General features: G+C 39.6%; 2 protein-coding genes across 4 annotated transcripts in view; both read right to left on the bottom strand.

Moving 5' to 3' along the window:
• The window catches only part of ntn2 (netrin 2), a 39,683-nt gene extending 28,146 nt beyond the window's left edge, over window positions 1–11,537 (bottom strand). Inside the window, exon 1 of one of the 2 annotated variants that reach the window (XM_086065193.1) lies at window positions 11,354–11,537. The gene's annotated coding sequence lies outside the window, so the exon portion shown is untranslated. Of the gene's footprint in view, window positions 1–9,569; window positions 9,674–11,353 lie in introns of those variants that run through there. The other variant, XM_086065194.1, reaches the window with a different exon arrangement.
• Window positions 11,538–16,022: 4,485 nt separating this feature from the next.
• On the bottom strand, window positions 16,023–18,745 carry LOC147156636 (uncharacterized). 2 transcript variants are annotated; one of them, XM_086064925.1, is made up of 3 exons: window positions 18,453–18,745; window positions 17,470–17,516; window positions 16,023–17,377 (listed from the first exon to the last, which is right to left on the bottom strand). In XM_086064925.1, exons 2-3 carry the CDS (start codon window positions 17,498–17,500, stop codon window positions 16,284–16,286), a joined length of 1,125 nt encoding a protein of 374 aa, XP_085921051.1. In that variant the 5' UTR covers window positions 17,501–17,516; window positions 18,453–18,745; the 3' UTR covers window positions 16,023–16,283. The 2 variants fall into 2 exon arrangements, 1 of the variants encoding a protein (XP_085921051.1); XR_015091794.1 differs by having other exon boundaries at window positions 17,235–17,377; window positions 17,443–17,516.

Below are 18,745 nucleotides of genomic sequence, written 5' to 3'. Positions count from 1 at the left end.
TTTGGCGAAAAATTCTGACATGTTGGCTATCATCTACTTCCAGTCATGAAACTTGTATGGCTATTTTCAATACAAAGTTTTTTCACTTCAACTTCATTGGGGCCCCAGTTGGCCCCAAGGAAAATGGACTCTCATTAGGGTCTCTGGGAAGCTAGGTGGGGTGCACTGGAGTAGTTGCCAGTCAGAGCAAATCAATTGGAAATGTAATATTTTGTTAATATAAATAAATCATGGTAAATTATGAAGGGATCTAAAGATACTGTATCTTTGCGAAAATGGTGTGAAAGACACAGGTATCCGAATTTTCCGGCCCACTGGGAATTTTCACGGCGCTCCTGATGGGCCACTCCGGTGGGCCAAAATTATTTATTTATGTATTTATTTTTAACTGACCAATGTTCAATCTATTTGCAAATCCAATATTTAAATAATTTTATTAGGATTTAGTTTTTTTAAATCAAGTTAAGTTAAGTTTGTGCTACTCCGGGGTCATGATATTTAACATATGACAATTCAAAAATATTTGTGAAAATAAATAATAATGAGAAAAGACCAAGACCATCCTAGTATTTCTAGAGTTCTGAACTTTAACGTTTTTTTTGTGTGTTTTTAAGTTGAATCAACTAACCAAATACTGTATACGGGGGAAACAGTAAATACAATTGATTGACATTTTCCTTTAGGAATCTTGGTAATGTAAATACGGGTTCAAATAAAGAACAAATTGTGGTCAATTGCTAAATCAGTGATTTACAAAGTAATTGAGTTCCTAACTAATTACTACTGGTAGTTGCGTCTATTTTTCACTGAAGAAAATCCTGTCAAATCCAATCAGGCAGACAGTAAGCGACCATTTCAAGAACCACATTAGCAGCCGCGTCCAAAATTGCTACGCTAACCCTCATTCCGTTCTTCCGCTGGTGTCAAAACCAGCATAGCTTTGCGGTCATGCTTCGGTAGCATGGCGGCCCGTAATCCCTGGTAATGGTGTGGTGCAATGGACCATAGATGTGGCCTCTGTGTTTAAGAAGCCAAACAGGCACGTTTGCCAAAAGAGCAACTTCGACACTATTTCGAAGGCGAGTAATTGTAACGCTTAGAAACCAACGACATCAAATCAGGTTGAAAAATGGAAGTCAATGAGTTGATAACTGTTTTGGATTTGTGTTCTACCTGAGTGACATCATTTTCTACATCCACAGCGAGACAAGGGGCCTCTTGGTCCCAAAGAAACCTCGAAGGGGTTCAGGGTGAGAAAGCTATTGGGGTGGGGTGAAAGACAGAGAAGGAGATGAATAAGGCCCTGGGGCTTTTCCTTCCCTAATCCCCCTTTTCCTTCCCTGGGTGTCCAATCTAGAGGTGCCTCATTTGAAAAGTGACAGCTGAAGGGGTTTGCGAAAGGAACCGCATCCCTCTTTGTGTGGCATTTATTAAATTACAATGAATCACAGCCGCCCCGCCCGCACTTTCTCCCCTCATACAACAGCATCCCTTCTTCATCTGGGAAGGACAAAAGGTGGCCTCTGTATCCACTTCAGTCAAGCGCGGAAAGCAGACAGATGGATTTAAGGGCAGTCGGAAAGACAAAAGTTTGCTTCTTCTTACGTGTGAAGGGTCCGCGCGATTGCAACCCTTAAAAAGCAAAACAAAAAAACAGCCGACTGGCAAATGGGAGCACTCATCTGCACTCTCAACTATTTGGCGTGGAGACTGGGTGTGAAAAGGAAACAAGTGAGGGGGAAATATTAAGCGCAGGAAGAAAATGGCAAGAAAAGTGGATACAGAACCGCTGCTTATTGTGGGTTTAAGATAAAATTACACTCTTGGTAATTGGTGCTTTAGAAAATGTGCATCTTGTAAAAATGGATGCTTGTCTATTATATTTCTTTGCATTGCGGGACTTTTCCACACCGCAACGATGAGGCACTCTAAACCAGCCATTACAGCCCTAAAGACTTTTTTTCTCCCATCACTCGTTCATCTTTCACTCTGTGATGTGCGTGCACTCACGGCAGACAACGAGGCGTTCTAAAGTGCGAAATGCATTTGCGGTTTAAATTTGAATTTATTTATTTGAGAGGGACAATACAAATTAATCAACATTTCACAATGTAAATGTGACCAAGTTAGCCAAGTTAAGCTAATTTTCATTGGCAGTCCCTTGAGTGGATGGATGTAAGAGCCAGCCTAAAATGAGAGTTGTGCCAGATAACCGCTGATGTGAATGCTTTAAAAAGCATGAAATATATGAGAGAAACTTCTGATTCTTTGTAAATAGAGTATTTATTGGTGCTTTTTAGCATTTTTTCAACTTCCTCATATGACTTTTAATTTGTGTCATATTTGATACATCCGGTCACAATGCTTTAAATTCGAACATTTATAACTGTCAAAAATATATTGATAAACAGACATATCAAACATATTAGTATTTCCAAAAATCAGAAAGATCATCTCCCCACTATTTCCCACGGGTTCTATTTCTCAATTGGGGCGATCTTGCAGAGTCAGCTGGGTGATACTGCCCTCTAATGGATTATCCTTGCAATACATGTGTCAGATCATATACGTCAGGGTTTTAATGGGGGGAGAGGGGGGGGGTCTATTTCTATACTCATGAAATAGAGGGCTCAACATGTCTTGTACAGTATTTAATAGGATAAGTTTGCCGTTATATTAACTATTTTGTAAAGGCAGAAGTGTGGATACAGTTTGCAGGGGATCAGTGAGTTCATCTCCCCCTTTCGTGCCATGTTTTTGAATCGCCTTTTCAAAAGCAGAAAACAGTCTTCCCAAAGAAATGAAAGGCATGCAAGCAAACATTACTCAAAGAGGCAACATCCCCTTCTGTCGCAATCGCATAAAAAATGGATTTCAGGGAAGGAGGCTGCCCATAAATGATTAGGGGGAACGGGACATTGATCAATGGCATGTGTCCGGGTAGGAGGAAGCTGAAGTGGGGAGAGTTCATCAGCCAATGCACTCCATCAAAAAGACTGGGCTACCGCAGGGAGGACACACAGGGACGACTGATGGAATTAGCCGCTCATTAGCATGCGGACCTAGCTTCCAACAGCAGCGAGTTCATCCAAGAAAAGAGAAGAAGGCAGAGGCTGGCGAGAGGAGAAAGGTGCCTGAAAGTTTGCGGGGGATGGAATGAAGACACATGAGATAGAAGGAAGTCGGAAAAGTTGTTCAAAGCAACTCTAGGAAAGAAGACGTTGAAAATCGCACGCACGGAAGGGAGAGCGAGGACAGAGATTAATGGAAGCAATAGGAGCGAGGGAGAGAGCGAGGAGGAAGGTGACGAGGGCATAAAAATATGAGATGGATGGAGCGAGACAGATTAAGGTGGACCACGGCGATGGTGCGTGTCAGTGCCTGGAATGACTAAATATGGCGCGGACTGGGAGACGAGCGGGTGCTTCAGCAGAGTGGGAACAGTGACAAAGCACAATCTCTGGAGGGGATACTAGCTTTTTTTTCATTTTTTTTTTATGTCATCAAAACCTTATGACTTATCCCATATCATAATAAAAATCATCAGATCATTCATTCTTGTTTCCAATGTGGTCTTTCTGGTTGACATCTGTAATACTAACAATGTGTCCCAGCATGAAAAAAAAAAATCGGTATTCAGCATTGATGGGTGCATTGTTTTTCCATTTAGATACAGGCGCGGGAAAAGCCTTCAAGTTGAAATATTTGAGAAAATATTTTCATATACAGTACTTTAGCGCTGACGTCAAAAATTAAACAAATAGTTTTAAGGCTTCGACGTACAGTATTTTGGGATATCAGAATCCTCCAGGATTAGTTGGCGTGTCTTTTTTCCACAGAAAGAAGTTATGCTAGCTTTAACCTTATCGTGTGATTCAACTGGCAAACTGATACAAAACTTTAAACTTTGAGACTGAGAAAAGTCTCTTTCACTTGATAGGTTTCCCAAAACACAATTTTATTTATTTATTTTTTAAAGAGAGCGTAATAGTTACTACTCACTAAGAAATTCTAACTACATTTTACAAAAATTGTTTTGAGTACCTTTTACCAGTTTATTAAAAAAAAGAAAGAAAGAAAAAGTTACTCAAGTGTTGAGGAACAACACCACAACCTTTAGGTTGGGAGACAGCCATTCTACCACCTGAGCCATGCCGCTCCTGCTGTGTGTTAGTATTTTTATTTTATTTTTTCAAAAAAATGCTCTGTGTTAGTAAGCAGAATCCTTGTACTCCCAAGAAACCATTTTTTGGTCTCATTTTGGACACTACGTCAAAAGTGGCATGGCTCATGTGGTAGAGTGGCTGTCTCTCAAGCTGAAGATCATGAGTTCATGCATCAACGCATGAGTAATTAAACAATAAAAAATTATAAAAAATTGGGAAAATGTATTCAAATATCTTGAAAAAATGTACTTGGAATTTCTGAGTAAAAAAACTTTACTAGTTTTTTTTCAAGTATATATTAGTATATTTTTTTAAAAATTTTATTCAAATTTTCAAGAAATGCAAAAATGAAACTGAATGGAAACGCTAGAAATTCTAAAAAAGGCCCAAAATTTGCAAAAAAGTTTCGACGCTTAGAGGGGGTGGATTTTGAAGCAAATCAAAAAAAGGGAAATGCTCATTTTGGCTATGGAAACGGGTTTTGCGAATAACGCAGGCAAGACTGGATACACGTCGCACGTTTTGACCGGATATTACGTCACACGTATGTTTGTCGGGGGGAACAGAAATCTTTTTGGAATGAATTAAAGAAGCGAATATTAATGCTATTGGAAAACAGCAAAGAAACGCTATGGTTGATCAAGATTTATTCATCGCACAGTCGCTTCCTGTTCTTCTTCTTCTTCTTCTTTTAAATTACTGGTGGATCACATCTCCATGGGGTATACCGCCACCTACAGCGGCGGAGTCCCCTCTCAATATTTAAGCGGCCTCACTAGCAACCGTCGTGGCCACTACGCTGTTCTTTTTCCCCTTATGTACCCGATTTCCCCTGGGTTGTGTCGACCAAATCACACCCGAGAATGAGGCACACATAATCAGCCTAACCAGCGTTCGAGACCTAGTCTATTAATGGTGGTCTTTTTTTTTTGGGGGGGGGGGGGGGATCAATAAGCAGAAGATTTAGGCAAGCTAACAAATGAGTCCTCTAGCCGAATTTCTGAGAAACAGATCTTTAAAAATAAAAATAAAAAAAAATAAAAAAAAGTTAATTCCATCACGGTTAGCCTATTAGCAACTACATTTCATAGTGCAGTAACTGCTGGTGACGCCGAGTCATTCAGCCATTACGACTGCTCTAAAATATGATGAGCATCAGGTTTTCCATGTCCACGTTGTACAACCGGTGACACATTCGTTGGTTTTAATCATCCAGTGCCAACCAATTAGCAAAAGGTAGAGCAAAAAGGGAAGGGAAATGAGATGAAAACGAGGCAGAAGTGGAGCAGGAAGGACAAGAAAGGGAGGACGCCGGGGTGGTCTTGCGGTTTCAGCGGAGACATTCCGCCATTCGTTTTTTCAGCTTCTCCCTGTCACCGGGAGATCATCCCATGTTGAGTTGTCTCTCTTTCAAGCGTGAGCGCCTCAGTCGGAGTTCACAGATTAGGAAAACAGAAGTCGCTGAGAGGCTTTATTTGGCTTGGGTGGATAGTGGAGGGCTCCGGGGTAGCTGGCGGGGGGAGGTGAGGATCCGAGCGGGACAGCTGAGCTGCTTTGTATCCCAAGTGGGAGCCTTTCACGCTGGTCGGGAAGCGAAGGGAGGTCCTCGATCGGGTGACAGTGAGCGAAGGCCCAAGGTGGTGCCCTGCTGTCCCTCCAGCCTGCTGTACAATAATCCCTGGTGGGGTTATTAGCAGATTTCCACATCTACTGAGCCCCCCCCCCCATTGTTATTAGCAATGCTAATTATCCAACTTTTTTTCTTTGTGTTGAGTGAGCTTAATAATAGTATTAAAAGTGCTAACATACGGCTTGGCGAGCTGCATTACGTCAACATGTGCACTTCCTTATCACCAATTGCTACTTTCCTTGATATCATTTTATAGTATTCCGTGACAAATTTTGACACTTACAAAGTTTATTTTTAAGAAGATTTTAGCTCAATTCTGAAAACTGTGATGAAATTGGTAAAATTTTACAGGTTGTCACATATTTTTCATTTTTCTTCAACTATGAAGATCTGGAATAAAGCCATATATGCAACTCTAAAAACAGTTGGGTCAAAAATAACCCAAACTGGGTCAAGAATGGACCGACCCAAATTTTTTAGTTATTTAACCCACAATGTTGGATCAAATTAAATTAACAGCCCACAAAACAAATCAAGTTGTGGGGTATTCGTGTGGCTTAATTTAACAACCCAATTGAATAACCCAAAGTGGGTCAAAAATGAACTGACCACACTTTTTAAGATATTTATGTTGGGCCAAATTAATTGAATAACCAACAAAGCAACCCAATTGTATGGGTTGTTTTGTGGGTTAATCATGTGCCCCAACTTTTGGCTAAATGGGTTGATCCATTTTCAACCCAGTTTGGGTTATTTTTGACCCAACTGTTTTTAGAGTGCACACACACACACACCCACGCACACACATGGAGGAAGGGAAAATAAAACTGTCCATATGAGTCAACATGACTGACAGGCCTCAGGTAACAGAGGTCAGTCGCCTGCTTGATGACGGCCATCTCCATAGTGGTGACGGCAATTGTCGTGTTTGCGTAAGCATGCGAGAGTGAGTGAGAAAAGGATTTGGATGGGTAGAGTGAAGTGGATGGGGGGGTGGGGGGGGTGGGGGGGTGGGGTGGGGTTTGGGGTCAGGCCAAGAGAGGGTCAACTTTCCCAGCTAAGGGCGTCATTAGCAGACGGATCAGCGACAAATTTTTAAACCTTGCCCATGTCTACTCTGGTTAGGAGGGGTCACGAAAGGGTGTCTGCGGGGGTATGGGTGGGATTCAACCGGGTCATTTATTTTCATTCATGCAAATTGTAATCATGACAGCATATTACTGATAACGACTTGATTGAAATTTACTCAGGATTCAACTTGATTTTTTTCAAACTGGAACTTTCGTCTTTCACATGTGCGACTTGATCCCAATCATTCCATCTGAGAAATTGAGACACTGAACCCGAACGCCCCACAAAACAATGTATCGGGTTTTCTGGCCTAGAATCCGAGCAAGGTCCTCAAGATCAACACAATCCCATCCGGCACCATGCATAAGGAGAGAAGGTTCAAGGTGTACAACAAGGTCAAAGTAGTTCTCACAACCTTTAAAGAAAAAGCAGACAAAATTGCTGATAGGGCCGAACTGAAGTGTATTTTTCTGCGTCTCGGGTGTACTGTGAGGTCAGTGTTTTGCTGAGAAAATGGGAGGGTAATAGTGGAGGAGGGGCGGGGGGAGCATGAGTGTAAAAGTTTGAAGCGAGACACTAGACTGAAGGGTTAAATAGGGTTAATTGGCACAAAGAAAGCCATTTATGCATTTTCCAAACATTCCTAACAAGACAGGTAAGAAACATGAATTTGCCAATATCGAATAATATGACATAAAAGTATCAAATTCACAATCGCTTCATGCTACGTTGGCTTGTAATACAAAAAAGAAGTATCAAAGTTGTGCCAATTTTGAAGTGACATAAAATTGGTGGACTAGCCGTGGTATGCTAACAGTCCCATTCACAGCAATGTATCAACTCGTTTTAAACAAAATAGAGAAGTATGTTAACATACAGTCCATCATTGAAATATATTGTAACAAATTGACAGCAATAATATTGTTAGGTAGGAGTGAGTTGACGCTTTCTAGCTAGCAAACGATGGAATGATTGAAGCTAGCATTTTATCCTGACAAGCTAACTGACCGAATGCCCATGATCAAAAAGTGTTATGCTTCTCTTTTATAAATGTGGAAATTAAATTGTGTTAAAATTTTACAAAATAGTTACATTTATCTTGCCTGACTGGTAAGCTCAGGAACCCTAGAATCGCCCCCACAAAATAGTTTTGCTAGTAGTCATATACAATTATTAACATTTTTCCATTTAGCAGTCTCCCCCTCCCTATTGTTCAAGCGCAACATGTAGCCCAGAGCAAATAGCAATGATCTGCTTTGAGCTCGCAAAAATCCATTTATCAAGTGCTTGGAATTCTTGAATGGTTGTGTGGTACTCGTTAAAGCGTGGAAGCACATTTGATCAAGGATGTGTACGCCCTGTCACTCTTTGAACAAGAGGTTCGAAAAATTTGGGTTCCAAGCATTTCATTTTTCCAATGACACGCCAATCAAACAGGAACAGCAGGAACTTAACTTTAAAATTTCCTTTACAATATGTTCGAAACGTCCACACCAATCTAAACAAAAGGAATTAAACACAAAAATTCATCTGTTTTGATCCATTGTAGGTGGCGGCCATTTTGACGTTATAGTGCCCTCTGCTGTCGATTAAAAATGACATCACAGTGCCTAAAGGCTCACGGCTCACCTGTTTTCTGGGTTTGGTCATGTGACATTTGCACACTGAGGGCGTTATAATGTCAAAGTGGCCACCCCCTGAGATGGATCAAAACTGATTAACTCATTCACTGCCATTGACGGCTATATACGTCAAAAATTCATTTGAACTATTTCTATTAGTTTAACATTTTTTTTCCACTTTTGTTAAGAGTATAAAAACCTAGATTTTTTTTTTGTACATTTAGAACAGATATAAAATTTGCGATTAATTGTGAGTTAACTATTAAAGTCATGCGATTAATTACAATTAAAAAATGTAATCGCCTGCCGCCCTTAATTTTTAACAATATTTTCTTTTTTTTCCTTAAAAAAAAAAAAGATTGTTTAAAAAAAATTCTAGGTTTTCATACCCTTAACAAAAGTGGAAAAAAATGTTTAACTTATAGAAATAGTCAAAATTATTTTTTGACGTTTATAGGCGTCAATGGCAGTGAATAAGTTAAAATAACAATAAAAAATCTAAAACATAAAAATTTGTTTTTTTACATACAACATAATTGATTCCAAATTATGTTGCAGGCCACCAAGATATGACTACTAACCCACAGAAAAACTATATTCAATTCAAGATGTGTGCATTCAAATGAAAAAAAAATGTAGGTGGGCACATCACAAATGCTGCAGACCACACACACAAACGCACACCTGGAGGAAACGTGTGGCCGACACATGCATGCGGGCCAAGCGGGACGCGGGGGGGAAGCAGACAGGACCGAGCATGCCCATATATGCCCCCGGTTGGTCGTCCTTCCCGCTGCCAGACACATCTTGAGTGTCACGCCGACGGACGGCAGGTATTTAAACACTTTTACAGGCGAGTGCAACGCACACAATTTGTCAAACGGGACAAAAAGCACACCAAAAAAAAAGTGAATGTAATGTGTTCATGTTTTTCCAAAAAGGTTTTCCTTTTATGGACTATTTTTTCTTAAATCTGCAAGTGAGCACCTCTGTTTTGCCGAGATTATCTTTTTTTCCATCCCATTCAGTTGCCAGTTGATAAATACCTCCAACGCACACACACATATGCGACACACTGACCAAAATCTGCAGAGTGTTGCCTTGGATTATCTTGCACACATCATGTGGCTGCCCCTGTTCCTGGCTCCACCTTCTCCGGCTCTCGTTCATGACGGAGACCCAGCGCAATGCAATTAAATAATGATGATTCATTTGCCAAAACGCACACACAAACACACGTGACGCTTTGACCGATAGAGATTGGACTGATTCCGGTGAAGAGCGGTGAGAAGTAGGTCAAGTGGCTGACACTGTTTCAAGGGGCAATCGGGGCATACTTTAAGGCCATTGAAGCCGTTAAGATAAGAAGTGCCGGACGGGACTGTCGCTTTCAGCTCCGGACTTGTTTGAGAGCAGGCTTTGAGGGGGTGGAGCTCAACATTTGAGCGGGTTTGATATTACACTTAAAGGAAGCACGGAAAGCACTTCGCACGGGTACAATAAGAGTCGTTTCAGCGTAAATGTACCCACAGGACTATTATCGGACTTTTTGCCCCAGTACTAAAGATAAAAAGCTAAATTGAATAGATGGAAATGTGTCAATTGTACAAATGCATTTTACAACTAATTTTATATATTAGTATAGTTTCTATCTATACATGTAACAGATTCAATATTAATGTCTGTGGATTTCATGTAAATGTCTTAAAAAGAAGAAGAAAAAAGACCGAATTCAATCACTTAAAGCCGTGATTCTTAAAAGTGTAGTCTGAGTATCACTGGTGGTACGTGGGCGGCCTCTAGTGGTAGAAGAAAGAATTGCTGCTCGAGTACAGTTACGCGGAACTCAACTTTTGCATTTAATAGATTTGAATTACATTTTTAAACATTTATTTGGGTAGTATTTTTGCTCAACTTCTTTTAGTGCAATATATCATCATATGAGAAAAACACTTATGCCCATTTATTTATTTAGGTTTTTGGGATGTCTGTCAGTTTAATCCAAAAACCTAAAAATAAAAAATAAATGAAAAAAATAAATGGACATAAGTGTTTTTCACATAGCAGCGACAAAATTTTCAACTGAAGCTTTAATTGCAGATTTTTTTCTTATAAAATGACAAAGTAGGCTACATGTAAATTTGATTTACCAAAATATTCTCTTGAATTTTTTTTTTTTTTTATGAACACTTAAGGCGTATTTTGCGCTACTGTTTTACTGTTGGTCATTGTAATGGTACATCGTGATCTAAGTGTTCTTTGTTTGATTTAAAAATTCAAAAAGCTTTCGTAGAATTATTTGATGAAATAGTTGTACAACATCCATGACGTGAAATTAACACGATCCACTTGACTCAAAAGTGACATTATTTAGCAAAATTAACATCTTAAGTACAATTTTCAATGAAGGACTTAATGGACTTAAAAATGTTGACGTAAAGGAACTTCAGTTTTCATCTTCCACCACTTTTTGTTGACTACATTTTTTTGCTCCAACGTCATTCTCGCTTTTCAGGTGTGGAGACTGGAGAGCGTGCACGCTGGCAAAATATTGGAAGTGACACGCGCATGTTGAAGGAAGAAGGCGCACTGCTTGCTTTGGCATGCATCCTTGGCTCACAATCGCCTCTTGAGCTTCCACCACACAGTGCACGCACACTTCTTTATGCCCCCCCCCCCCCCCCCCACCACCACCAACTAGTGAGAGTGACACCTGTCTGTGAATGTGCGCGCACTATACACGAGCTCAACCTATAATAAGGTAATGACAGCCTATTTGGCTCCATTTAAAACTAATGACAGGTTCCTGTAACCTGTCATTGGCCACTGCAATACAAACACGCTAATAATCATATGAAACTCACCTTATTGGATCCCCGCAAATGAGCCTTTCAGGATATGTCATATAGAGTAAAAAAAAAAAAAAAAAAAACAGTCCTTAAAATCGCTCTCACGCGCGATTTTTCTTGTTTTCTTGAAAGTCCCAAGTGAAAATGTGGACCAGTTCTCTCTCTCTCTCTCTCGCGCGCCTCGACCCAACTGAGAAGAAGCGAGCAGTCGTCCATATGTTGTAAAGCGAGCCCGGGGTAGGCTGGCTACTCCCCATTCAAATCAAACACACATTTTCCCCCAAGCGTGTGTGCGCGGGAGAGGAGGGGGCGTCGTGCGTGCGTGCGTGCGTGCTCGGGCAAAGGAGGAGGAGAAGCAAATATTCCAATTACGCTCGACATGCGCTTTGTCCGTGTTCCACTTGATTGGGCGCTAATTAATGTTGCCAAGAAGCCACAAGCCAAAACAACAACAAAAACCACAGCAAGAAACCAAAGCGACCGTTTGCATCATTTCGCTCTTTCCCCATTTGCTCTCACTTTTTTTTTTTACTACAAACGACTACGCTGCGCAGCTTTTACGCACTTGTCGTTATCGTGCTGGCCGATGGAGGTCGTAATGAGAACTTTACATTGAAACCTGTTGATGGCATAAACACTTTCATTAAAAAAAAAAAAAAAAAAAATCACAATAGAAATGAGTTCTAATTGCACTCACTTACCATATTTAAAAAAAAATTAAGTATAGTGCAAAGTGTGTAGAAATTGTGTGTAGAAATTCTGGATTTTTCAATGTTTATTCATTTTAACTCATTCACTGCCACTGACGACTATAAACGTCAAAAATTCATTTGAACTATTTCTATTAGTTGAACATTTTTTCCACTTTTGTTAACAAGAGTAAATTTTTAAAAATCTAGTTTTTTTTAAAGAAAATAATATTTAAAAATTAGGGGCATCAGGCGATTAAAATGTGTAATTGTAATTAATCGCTTGACTTCAATAGTTAACTCACGTTTATTTTTATATCTGTTCTAAATGTACAATAATTTTCTTCTAGGATTTTATACTCTTGTTAACAAAAGTGAAATAAAAGTAAAACTAATAGAAATAGTTCAAATGGATTTTTGACGTCTATAGCCGTCAATGGCAGTGAATGAGTTAAAAACCCACTAATAATTTCTATATATACATATTTTTTATCACATCAACGTATAGTTACAAAAATAAAAAAAATAAAAAATAATCATAGCTATAGTAATCAATGCAATGGACTTCCGACTTCCGGGTTTCACACATCAGCGTCGTTTCCGGCCACGACACTCGAAGTGTGGTCTTTCTGAGACACCGTAGTGCACGTGCTTCCAAATGTACCATTTTGAAATTAGATGCGCAGATAGCCATCTCGTGGTGAAATAATAGAATGCAACGGTTCAATTAGGTTACCACTAAATGGCAACAATTTCTACACACTATCCATTTAAATATATCATGATGTATGCTATTCAGAAAATATATTAATTTTTAAAATCGAATGTTTGCAAGAATTTTCTTTTACATTTAAAGTTTTTTTCCCCACCACTTTTGTTATTGACAATGTTTTATTGTGTTGTTTGGGACAACAAATACACGACTTAGTGAAGATTGTACCTATATAAAGCCCCTGTAAAGTGAACGTAAATGTCTTTTAGATCTGAAGAAAAGCATTGGTAACAATGCCAAATCTTAATTGAGGATTGAGAATCGTGAAAGAAAGAAAAAAAAGAAGTTTTAATTATAATTGTACATTTAGGGGCACAATAGCTTTACATTGGGGGTGATTAAATGTACTGCTTTGGCAATTTTGCGCTCTGGTTCTTAAGTTACTCCAAAGTCCAGTGGTACCCATTTCCTCAAATATCTTAGCACCAGCATTAAAAACCTCTCTAAGCTGATCAACATTCTTTCTGAATCCTCGGATGCTAACGGGGCCCTTATTATTACGCTTTGTGCCATTTATACAGTCAATGAGCTCGAGGCAGCCGTCTCATTACATTGTGCGCATGCGCGTAAAACACGCTCTGCCAACAAGTCTGGAGCCAATCGTCTCATTACAGAGTGCGCATGCGCGTAAAACACGCTCTCCAACAAGTCTGGAGCCAATCAACTACCAATTAATAACTAGAACGAAGACTCCCAGCTGACTTGGACACGCCAATCAAACCCCCCCCCCCCCCCCAATTAATTTGACACGTGTTGATGCGACAAAATTATGGTATTACATTTCTCTCGTAAACCTGTCCTAAAAGTAAAACAATATAAACATTCAAAGTTGCTCATGTTTCTAGCAATAACAACAAAAGAGAGAGGACACTAGATAGAGAAAAAAAAAAAAACAATATTAAAAGACACAAACTAAAGGGACAGTGGACACGGCGTTTTCTTTATGTAAATGACCGCTCCAATTAGACGTGAGAAATGTCAAAGTGAATGTCACAAAAAAAAGGAACAAGGAGCAGAAACACTCACATGGGATTCCAGCTTCTCAGCCCTTGTTGCTACACTTGGAGCCCGAATGAGTGACGCGGCCCCCTGCAGTGGAAACCCCCCCACAGACAATCAATGCCAGCTTGAGTGCATTTTTTCTCTTTTTTTGGCACCCCCTGTTGGCAGAGCTGAGTAGTAACTATTTGTGCTCTGTACGTTTAGGATACCTTTTATTTTGGGCGATCTTAACGCAACTTACATTAAACTTTTACTTGAGGATTTCTGCTTATTAGAATACTTTGTTAAGTTGAGCTACATTTCGCTCACTTTTTATTTATTTTTAATCTACAGGCAGGTGCTTAATTGCGTGCTATTTTGGTTCGCCAGTGAGACGCTAACGGAGACTATTATATATACAAACACATTATTCTCAACACAAGCAAAAATAGTCGTCATTGCTTTTTTTTTTTTAAGGATGTCTTATTGAACAAATATAAAGCTTAAGATAGCTAATGAAGGATCAAGTACTTCCCATATATTTACACATACCGTATGTATTTGGAATTTAGCCAAATAGGTTCATTAAAAATATCTCTGCATGGTAATTGTGGTTATGATTGAAGACAATTTATTGTGTTTGTATTTGGTTTAGTTGATGTTGTTGGGCAATATTTTACAAGTTATTACATGCTTTATTAAAAAGGCAGAAGTTACTCATGACCAGTTATACACTTGCTAAAGTAACTATTTGGATTACTACCTTTTAATTTCACTTAAATCACATTATTCTAAAGTAACATTAAGTTCTATTATTGCTGACGCTTACCTTGTCAGGAGCTGCTTTTAAACGGGGAAAGGACGTCCTCTGGTGGCCACACGTTCAACAACACTCACCTCCGAAAATGACGTCATTAGCGTAAAAATCAGCGTTTCCAATACATTTCCAAATCGCTTTTTTTGGTCTTTACTTGCTTCAATCACAGCCACCTGTCTTAACATTCCCATCAGTGGGAAAATGAACCTGATATTGTGAATGAACCACAATTATACTTGCATTGAATGCGTATTCTTCTTCTCCATTCAGCCATATGGGATTGCCTCCATTAAAAAGTTTTTTTTGTGTATGTGTATATCTAAAAAAAGTGTTAAAGAGGGGTTGAATTATGAAAGGTCATGTTTGATATAAGACCATGCTGGTGGGAAATAAGCTTCGCATCTTAAGTGTCTACATGTGTGATCAAGCCATTGAGGGGAGAGAGAAAAAAAAAAGTTTGCTATTGTATGTCTAGGCATTGAGCAGATTGTACAGGTATGGCATTTGGAGCGTTCATTTGTGTGGAATTCAGCGTCATTATCTCAAAGTGTTGCCAGCTGCAAGCGCTTGGGAGTTCTTATTTGAACTCGATGTGTGTTCTGAAAATGGAGAAGCAGCAACCTGGAAAACGATCATAAAAAGTTTGGTTTGACATTCGGGATATTCACGAGCAGCGCTTTCTTGCAGATGACTGCTTTGTGTTTTTGCCGCCTCTTATATAAAATAGTGTCAACTAGTAGGAGTATCTGAGGGATTCAGTCAAATCACAATAACTCTTTCCAGTCATGATATGCCTTTTAAAAAAAAAAAGCAATTAGAACTGAAGTAAGATATCAGACACTAAGTTGCTCTTTCACAAATCAAATCTTTTAAATTTCAGATCAAACAGCAATACATTATGCAGAAGGACAAAAACAAACAATCAGAAAACATTCCAAATCTGCCTTTCACCATTGCAGACTGCTTATTAACTCATTCAGTGCCATTGACGGCTATAGACGTAAAAAAAAAAAAATCACAACAGAAATGAGTTCTAATTGCACTCACCATATATATATATATATATATATATATATATATATATATATATATATATATATATAAAAGAAGTATAGTGAATATTATGTTTATTGCATAACAGGGAAAGTGTGTAGAAATTCTGGATTTTTCAATGTTTATTCATTTTAACTCATTCACTGCCATTGACGACTATAAACGTCAAAAATTAATTTGAACTATTTCTATTAGTTAATTTTTTTCCCACTTTTGTTAACAAGAGCATGAAAACCTAGAATGATTTTTATTGTACATTTAGAACAGATATTACATTTGTGATTAATAGTGAGTTAACTAGTGAAGTCATGTGATTAATTACGATTAAAAAAATTAATCGCCTGAGTCCCTAATTTTTAATAACCTTTTTTTTCTTCTTTTTTTTAAATCGTGTCAGGCGATTTCAATTTTTGATGGTAATTAACTGTATGACTTCAATAGTTAACTCACGAATAATCACACATTTTATATCTGTTGTAAATGTACAGTAAAAAAGTGGGAAAAAATGTTAAACTAATAGAACTAGTTCAAATGAATTTTTGACGTCTATAGCCGTCAATGGCAGTGAATGAGTTAAAAATAAAAAGTTACGATTTTTGGACATTTTATCTAAGATGTCTAATCCGAGTCGTCTCATGATCTTTTTGTGGCGCCACTCGAAAGAGAATCCTCAGCGTTGCCTTCGGAAGGCTTCACCATCACATCAGAACGCCGACAGAAACGTTTGTTACTTCTCGTTTCTTGGTTGAGTCCGGCCTCCTCTCTTGACCTCTTCCTGGACGGTCCGGGTGAAGGGTCCGCTTCTGCCTCCAGTTCACTGAAACAAGAGACAGACTCGCTTCCCACCAAAGCCAAATCACAGTTTCGGATGGCGTGATCCAGTCCGTCGCTCGAGTTGATCTGAAATCCCGACGACTTCTCTCCTCTCGCGTCATGCGTGTTCTCTCTCGTCTTTTTCTCGCATCCAGCAGGCAGAGGGTCTTCTTCGTCAGCATCTACGCCAGCGCTCTCTGAAAAGTTATAATCAAACTCGTGCCACCATCGGAACGCTTCATCAATTTCCTCGAATTTAGATCTGACGTTCGGTACGGGCAAAGACAAAGGCAAAGGCCGCTCATCGACTTGCTCCGAAGCTTGGTTGGCACTCGTTTGTACTCGGTTGTCGTCGGCGACGTCCTCAACACCGTCGTTGTCGCCGTCTTCGTTATTTACTTCATTAGCATTATTGTCGTCGTCGTCCACATTTTCTTGGATGCCATCAACGTCGTAGTTGCGAATGTACAAATCTTCCTCGCGGATTCCGTGGAAATCAAAGACGATTTCGTCAAATATGTTGCCGCAAGAAAATGGCCACACCTGCCAAATGAAGCGGATCAATGCGTACTGCTCGCGCGTATTAACAAAATGGAAAAGTTCGTCGTTATCGTCAAGCATCCCGTCGCTGTCGGTGTCTTCATTTTGGCCGTCGCCGTCTCCGAGATCGCGCTCGCTGTCGCTGTCCTCGGCGACGGCCTCCTCCTCCTCGTCGTCGTCTTCGTTGTTGTTGGCCTCGTTGTCGATGTCTTCAAGATTGGCGTCGTCGTCGTCGTTGTTGTCGTTGTCATTTGGAGGTTGCCTCGGCGCTGCCTCGATTATGAAGGAAATTTCATCACTATGCAAGGAAATGCAAAATCGGCGGAATCTCAAATCCGGTTCCCCTCGTCCCAAATCCAGTGGAATACGGTAGCCTGCAACATGTCGGACATGTGTTAATGCCGTTAAAAATATGTATCTGAAACTGAATCCCTTTTACCTAAATGGCAAAACAAATCTCAAGTACCAGAGCACCGTCCATCTCCCCGTCCTTCCATTTTGTCCAAAGGAATTCTAAAAAGAAGGGGGAACAAAATCAGTAAATAATACATTTAACAAAATCTGTCATCTGTTTTTGAATGAACACTTTTGCTTAGGGTGGCCAGATTTGCAAAATTAAAAAACCGGGATGCTATATCATTTCATAAAATTTCATCGGTAGTCAATCTTTGACCAGGGGTATGTGGAGGCAATCGCTAATGCTAAATGCTATCTTGGTTGACTGTTCGCTAAACAAAACAATGCACCCACCATTGTACAATTTTTTTTGCTCTGCGCCGATAGCTATTGTTAGCCGGCTGTGCCAATTACCTTGCGCTGGTCTCGAAACAATGTAAAAATTGTATGAACTGCGACTGGTGACCTCAGTGAGACTACATTTCCCATGATTCTTAGATGCGAAATCAGGAAGTAGTTTGAGTTTCGGTAAATGCCTGCGTGCTGCTACAGATTAGATACGATTGGGAATGCAAATGCGGGGCGACCAGACGTCCCGAGTTTTGAGTCTTCTGTTTAGAATTAGCTAAAGTGATAACACAACTACCAGTTATCAAAGTGGCTTGCGATTAAATCGGTCAAATAGCTCCTGGTTGAGAATTGATTGCATATTTGATTTTCAGCAAAACTGTAGTGTCCCACACTTTTGTGTTTTTGAAAATCTGGTCACCCGATACGCATACACGAATTTGGAAGTAAATAGGAAGGCATTTAACAATTGAATTCCCTTTTAATGTGTTTATCCAATGAATCACCATGACAACAAATTAAGACGCCGTGACTGGACCTGTGCAATATCGGGACAAAAAAAAAAAACGAGGATGTCGAAATCCGCCAAAGGCTGAGAAACGTCTGGCCACCCTATTTTTCATCGGTTTTAAGGTCAAGGTAAAGAAAAGCTCATGTTTAACGAGTAAAACCGTAACAGTGAAAAAAAGGTCTGGACTGACTTACCTCAACTTCAGGGAACTGGTCTGTAAAATGCCAGTTTACCAAGTCGTCCGAAGTTGGCGATAAGGTTTCCTTTGCAGGCGTTAGTTGTTTTCATACTGATGGCGATGTTGTTTCCATGCTGCTCCTCGAAACGTATCTGAGCTATCAATGTAAAACTGCTAAGTCCATTTCCAATTCCGTGGTTGGGTCTGTGTCATAGCCTCATAGAACATGAAGTCAAAATGCTTTGAACGAAACACTTCACGTCATCACACAAGATTACATCATTGTGATGATGTGGCGGGTGATGTCAT

Source organism: Leptonotus elevatus, chromosome 20 (assembly GCF_054856555.1).
Source record: "Leptonotus elevatus isolate MCC_2025b chromosome 20, RoL_Lele_1.0, whole genome shotgun sequence".
NCBI lineage: Eukaryota > Metazoa > Chordata > Actinopteri > Syngnathiformes > Syngnathidae > Leptonotus > Leptonotus elevatus.
The sequence above is the reverse complement of the archived record's forward strand: the minus strand, read 5'-3'. Positions and strand labels throughout refer to the sequence as shown.

Coding starts and splice junctions, on each gene's coding strand:
- LOC147156636 (XM_086064925.1), bottom strand. CDS start 17,500: ATGGAAGGACGGGGAGATGGACGGTGCTCTG. Junction 17,378..17,469: donor GGGAGATGGACGGTGCTCTG/GTACTTGAGATT, acceptor GACATGTTGCAG/GCTACCGTATTCCACTGGAT.